General features: G+C 38.7%; 1 protein-coding gene across 1 annotated transcript; it reads left to right on the top strand.

Annotated features, from left to right (window-relative positions):
* The first annotated feature begins 419 nt into the window (after positions 1 to 419).
* Positions 420 to 5,024, top strand: LOC133904559 (uncharacterized). Its single transcript, XM_062346048.1, has 10 exons — positions 420 to 658; positions 935 to 1,015; positions 1,857 to 1,906; positions 3,116 to 3,193; positions 3,276 to 3,333; positions 3,411 to 3,460; positions 3,844 to 3,952; positions 4,030 to 4,091; positions 4,651 to 4,705; positions 4,818 to 5,024. The coding sequence occupies exons 1-9, from the start codon at positions 575 to 577 to the stop codon at positions 4,691 to 4,693; spliced, it is 615 nt and encodes a 204-aa protein (XP_062202032.1). The 5' UTR covers positions 420 to 574; the 3' UTR covers positions 4,694 to 4,705; positions 4,818 to 5,024.
* The last annotated feature ends 1,721 nt before the right edge of the window (positions 5,025 to 6,745 follow it).

Here is a 6,745-nt window from a genome sequence, read left to right on the forward strand (position 1 = left end):
TTATGCAATCAAACACATACTTTCACAAATTTACATCGAAAAAATAAGTAAATTTTTTCCATACATACAATAAAATATAAAATAATCTATGCAAAAGTTTGACGGGCCAGTTTTCGTCGAATGGTATGGCAGAAAAAAGGGTATGTCGCCATATGTTGACGGAAATTTATTTTTTTCGTCAATCGTTTGGCGAAAATATGTGAGAGAAGGTTCAGCTGCCGTGGGACCCATATGTTTGTTATATGGTTTGACGAAAATAGAGTTTTTGTTGTATGGTAGGACGAAAACTTATTTTCGCCGTACATTGGACGAATAGGTAATATTTTTACATTTTCTTTATTTTATGTATTATTTCTATAATATTCGAAAAAAATAATATTAAAAGAATCCGAAGAATCCCTCTAGATTTCTCCCAAGCAACGCGAAGCCCTATATACCCGCCCACCGGGAAGCCGGAGGTACCAGTAGGGAGGAGACGAGAGGTCGAGAGGAGCAAAATCCAAGCAGGAACCGGCGGCTGGCTTCATTTGGGGAGAACGAGAGCGAGAGCGAGGAGGGAGACTGGGAGAGGGGGATGGCTTGCCTTCACGATCACAGCTGCGAGGATCACAACTGCGCCGCCGACTGGTCGCTCTACAACCACATCGACATTCCCAAGGTCAGGTCTCCTTCCTCGTCTCCCTTCCTCGGTAACCAGATTGGTTCACTGTTCCGTCTTCTTGTGAATCGCCGCCGGGGGGGGGGGGGTGGACTCCTCTATGTTCTTCGGTTAATCGGTGGCGCTCCAGTATCTCACTAGTTCACAATCTTCCGACAGAGCAACACGTTTACGGGATGCGGCGTATTGGATTTTGCAGTAATTCGAGAATCGGTTGGTTAGGATTTAGGGCAGTGATTGATGCCTTGGGGTTGTTTCCTCTTATCGTACACGCAGGTGGTGGCTCTGAACGAATCCGTGCCCGGGAGCGTCAAGTCGGTCTTCAAGCCGTGGGAGCAGCGCCTCGACACCTCGGGGGTATGTACCAATGTCGCTTCCTGTTCATGTTGCCTTTCTTTTTAAGTGAGGCTAGTGTTCACCGATTCAGTTTAGAGATGTGAAATGTAGAGGTCAACTTGTTATCTAGTTCAGTAACCACTAATTATATTTATCCTTTGCTTGTGAGTTATGATCGTAGCTGAATGTAACTGCTTGGATTCTTCTGGGTAGCCTGTCAGCTACTCCTGTTAGGAGTAAACGTGTCATGGTCTTCTTTTTTGGGTCCAAATCACGTCTTGTAGTGATTTAAGATATCAAAAAAAGAAGTATCTTGGATTCTTGTCACCTGTGAAATATGACATGGGTTGAAGGATTTTATAGGTTAGCTGCCACCTGTGAAAAAAATAGTTTTTATTCCAGTATTGATTGCGGCATCTGTGCGGATGATCCTCTTCGCAGCTTTCCTTAAAATACTTGTTTCTGGTTTTGCACATCTTTCCACATATAAATGCAGTCATGGCTGGGTGAATATTTCTGATTCTATTAGTATACGAGGATTGTAATTTTGTTTTAAAAAATATTTAAAATGGTTGTAAAGCTCTAATGGGAGTAGCCACATGAGATACTGAATAGGAGAAGGAAAGGCTCATGTGTCCAAAAATGTTAAGCAGCACAATAGTGGGTCAGAGTGGTGGCTATTGAAACTTCTTTCAAATGTATGTTCATCATTGAATGGTATAGACAAATCACCATTCTTCCGGTTGAGGTCTTATATATTGATAATGCTGCTTGTAGTATTTACTCATGCAAGCGATCCTATTTCTTGAGTTCCTTTACATATCTGTTACCTGCATTCTCATGAGCATCCTTGATGCACCAGGGTTTTCTGGAGAGTAATGAGGGTGACCCTGAGTTACTTATTTTCATCCCGTAAGTAGCTGAAGTCACTTGCTCGTTTGATATACCTTTTGTAACTAATTCTATTGGTACTTTAAGTTGCTTAACGATCTCTAATTGAAATATAGCAATGTAATTAGCTGTTTTTATGATTTGTTAAAGTGCTGATAGCGTGGTGGTAGGTCACCCAGTTGTAGTGCTACCAACAGGGCTCGAACACTGGTTCTCACAAAAAAAAGGCGCCTCCCTGTGTGTCGCTGAAATATAGCAATGTGATTAGCTGTTTTTATGATGTGTTAAGTGCTGATAGCATGGTGGTAGGTCACCCAGTTGTGGTGCTACCAATAGGGCCCGAACCCTGGTTCTCACAAAAAAGGTGCCTCGCTGTGTGTCGCTTTCAGTGTGGTCCTAGCAGCCGTGAAGTCACTTTCAGGGGCATCGGTGCCATTTCTCAACCTTTAAAAGTAATGTCATGGGCTGTCTTCCCCCATAGGTTGAGTTCTTTTTATGTGTTCAAACTTATGATTGCCTGAGGTAGTATCCATTCTATGAAATGTGTGATTTTTCAGGAACAAGAATATATATTAGATGGAATTTTTTGCTTTTTTCCTTTCTGTGTTGTGATTGTTCTCAATTTTTGCTTCAGGCTAGTGCTTGTAGAATTTATACTTATCGATATACATTCTCCTTTTTCCCCCAATGTAATCTTTTGGTTGTTCAATACTCAGTAATAATACTTCTCTAGGTAGTTCAATACCCAGCGATAATTCATTGAAATGGTGTTTGTAAAACACATGTCAATCTGCACTTTCTAGTATTTGGATTATGTCTTTTGGGCACACCCTTCCATCAATTATGTCAAGTATCCTGAAAAAATAAGAAAGTTTTTGTAGTCTGCGTCTCTGTGAATGTTGGTTCCATATGAGCCTCCTTACAGTACTATGCAATATGTTAAATGGACATCATAGACTCTTGTAGAAATTATTCTTTTCTTAGGGCTTTCTCTTAACAAAAACAGCAGGTTACCTGCACTCCATTTGTACTGCTTCGTCAGTCTGTATAATTGCATTTAATTCATGACCTAAATGCATTTCTATCTATTGATGTTACCTTTTTTTGTGGAACATATGTTACTTTATTTGTGTTCAGAGTTAAGAAATACTTTTTACCCTCCTTTTTTGTTTGTAATGCTCATCCAAAAACTGTTAAACCTGTGTAATCATGTATACCTATTGGTTGTAGGTTCACATCAGATGTTAAGATCAAGAGCATTTCTGTTGTTGGTGGCGCTGATGGAACAAGCCCTTCAAGAATGAGAGCGTTAGTTTTAGAGCTCCATCTTTTCCTTTTCTTTATCTTCTCATGGCATGAAATTTATGAAGAGTACCTTGACATGTTACAGATTTATCAATAGAGAAGGTATTGACTTTTCTGATACTCAAAACATGCAGCCTGTGCAGGTTTGTATTCAGTTTCCTCTTTTCTTATACATGCCATGAGCAGAAACTACTGTTTTAATGAGATACATTTCTGCTAGGAATGGGAGTTAGCAGAGAACCTGCAAGGAGTTCTTGAGTATCAAACAAGGTATTTCCCGTTAATATTTCTTTTCCTAGTGCCTTTTGGGCGTTGCTATGAATTACATATTGTTCGGTTGAATTATATTCTTGAAGCTTCAAAATGTCCTTCTGAAGTATGTTTCATTAGATAAACTTGTTTTTTCTCATAAAGCTGCTGATAGACTGAAGGTCATTAGATTTATGCACCGATGCTGTACAAATCACTAGTCATTTTTGCAAGTAGGTACTGCAGTTAAACACTAGGCCGCTTTTATTTTTTCGCTGTCTGTTGAATGGCTTGTAACTACTATGCTTTTAAGTTCTCTCTGTACTTTGTATGTTGAGTAGCTTGTCTCATTAGCTCTTCTTACCTCCCCCCCCCCCCCCGGGGCGATATTTCTGTTTTTCCAGATATTCAAGGTTCCAAGGTGTAGCTAACCTAACGCTGCATTTTTCTGATAACTTTGGTGGCGATACAACTAAGATTTACTACATTGGGCTACGTGGTGAAGCCACTCAGGTACCAGAGTCTTGTTTAGTCCAAAAAATAGTGGAATGCCATGCTGACGCTTGATTGCTCCACACTGCCTATCGCAGAACAAAAGGGATGTTGTGGCGACAATTGTGTATGAAGTAAGGCCCAACCCTTCTGATCACAAGTAAGCTTCGTTAAGATTTGAGCTACTGCTTAATGTTTATTAATGTTTCACATCATTTCTGAAATTATACAAGTGTTGCACATAGTAGGTTATAGAAGGGAAAGTTGTCGCCTTATTTGTTGTATGACTTTGACAGTTTCATAAGAGTCCTCACAATCACCATCAAGATTCATCGATGGTAGTGATTTAACTAAGGTAGCTCAGAATAGGAAGAGAAGATTTTGTGTAGATTGTTCCAGCCTCCAGGAGACAGAAAATCATGTGCCGTCCATTACATCTCTAGTGTGATTGATGATGCTGGTGGTTCCTTCATAGCCCCAATTGCATGTAACTTGGTTGAGCTGCATTGATTTGGTTATACTAACAGTTATACTGGGAGCTTACGTAGGATTTTTTTTTTTTTTTTTTTATCATTGACCCGTCTAAGTACCGAGTGCTAGCACAATTGCTATTTTCATGAAAATGACTCACCTCACTCAGTGTTGTTTCATGTTAAATCTCTAGCGTCTATTACTAGCAATTGAGGGCAGCTGTGATACCATCTCTCTTTGCCATGCAGAACAAAATCTGAGACCGGAGGTGGTTTCTCGCATGTTGAGTAGGCATCATGCCAGGTGAGGTATTTCTGCAGTTCCAAAGCGTACAAATTGAACTTCTATAATTGCTGCTGGGCTGTTACCGATTTCACTTCTATTTCCACCAATTGCACCCATGGGTGCGCCGCAGAGCTTCAGAAGCAGAAGCTGGGTACTGCATCATCTGGAGGCAAATGCGACCACTCTCTCTTCCATCAATAAGATAATCCCAGCTAGTAGACTTTTAGCTTGACTTTTGAGTACATAACTCTGTACCTGTGGATGCTGTAACTTGCTGCTAATGCTGTTATCAGAGTTGGTCACTCGTATAATTTATCGGTCTCTAAGTTCTGGTACTTTTTATTCCGTTTTTGCTGGAGTGGTGTGGTAGACAATTCTCCAGTATGATTATATATGAGCCGTGTAAACTAATAGCATCATGCCATTTACGGACAGCGCAGTGAACTTATTAGTCCATTCTTACGGGATAACAAAGTCAATTATGGATCCTATTTGATGAACAAAGTAAAATGTGAAACTAGCGCGATAAGCTCCAAACAAACGTTTTGTAAATGTGTTTGCAGCAGTTCTGAACAGCATTTCCAACTAATCAAAACGAAGCATACAGATTCCTTAGAAACTTTTTTTTTCCGAAGGAAACGACACAACTCACGGACCAAATTCAAACATTTCAGAGTATTTGGCGCTGCAGCCCTTCAAATAAAATTATATACTGCAATGGTGTAAATAAGTCATTTCAGCAGATAGATTTTATTTTAGGATCTAAGAGCATCAGACAGTAGGGTACTAGCATTACTGCATGATGTTGTAATTTCGTTCAATGGTTTGAGGTCCCATCTTCCTCGAAGCCACCTGGTTTCTCCTAACAACGGCTTTAAACAAGAAGACAGACTTAGGGTCAGTTTCTGGTTGCGATATCTCTGCTGCGGTGCAGAATCTATTTTGTTACGGATCTCTTTCCTGATTCGAGCTTACTCCCTCTATCCAAAAAATACAAGATACATTTTATTTTGAAAAAATCAAACTTTATATATTTTGATTAACAATTAGTCAAATTATAAGTATTTTTAGTGTTTAAAATTGTACAACTAGGTTTATATTTCAAAATACTTTCATACTATATTGGTTTTCTAGGTATAAATGATATATTTTGTGAGTAAATGACTATCAAAGTCTAATTTTGAAGACCAGATCACAATAAAATATGTCTTATATTTTTGGATAGATGGAGTATTGTTTTGGCTCTTACAAGGATTCTCTAATCAGCTACTTCATCTAAGTCTAGAAAAATAATAAGTGCTATAAGAAAGCTATCGTGATGGTCGTAGGGCATCATCTCAAACGCGAGATGCGTATACATGGGTGCTTATAGGAAAAAATGTAGCCATATAGCCAAGCACGTACGCCCTCCTGTCACAGATACATAACATTTTAGGTTTCTTGCAATCAATCATTCTAAATTGTGATGACAAATTACTTTTTCTTTATTGAGTTTGAATATTCGAAAGTTACATGGTTAGATTTGTCTTAAAAAATTATTTTATAATAGTATAATTTTGCTAGATTTTAAATATATATTACTAAAAAATTAATAGTCAAAATTGTGTTCCGCAGATCATATTGATCTCCAAAGCGTCACCTATTTGGTGACTGATGGGAGAATATAAAGCACACCTCTCCTATGCAAGCACCTACAAACAAGCAAGCGCCTAATAACTGCATTTTCTATTAAAATGGTGGTAGTTATATACATGGATATCTTCTCCCTCCATTTCAAATCGTAAGGCACGGTTTAACCCGGTGCGATTTCCATGGCTATACTTTAACCGTCAATATCTCTTATATTACAATGCTCATGACGAAAAAATTGAAATAATACAAAAGTACATTCAAATATGAATCAAACGGCACTAAATATGCCTCCTATAACCTCCTATAATCTACAAACTTGTAGGCTAATTTTTTTAATCAAAGATTAAGAAATTGGAATATTGCCTTGTCCGCACGCCTTAAAAGAAAGAAATGGATGGAGTACTTGATCTCTTCCATCCATGCTTA

Source organism: Phragmites australis, chromosome 2, assembly GCF_958298935.1.
Source record: "Phragmites australis chromosome 2, lpPhrAust1.1, whole genome shotgun sequence".
NCBI classification, from domain to species: Eukaryota; Viridiplantae; Streptophyta; class Magnoliopsida; order Poales; family Poaceae; genus Phragmites; species Phragmites australis.

Coding starts and splice junctions, on each gene's coding strand:
- LOC133904559 (XM_062346048.1), top strand. CDS start 575: ATGGCTTGCCTTCACGATCACAGCTGCGAGGATCACAACTGCGCCGCC. Junction 1,907..3,115: donor GAGTTACTTATTTTCATCCC/GTAAGTAGCTGA, acceptor TATTGGTTGTAG/GTTCACATCAGATGTTAAGA. Junction 3,953..4,029: donor TACGTGGTGAAGCCACTCAG/GTACCAGAGTCT, acceptor TGCCTATCGCAG/AACAAAAGGGATGTTGTGGC.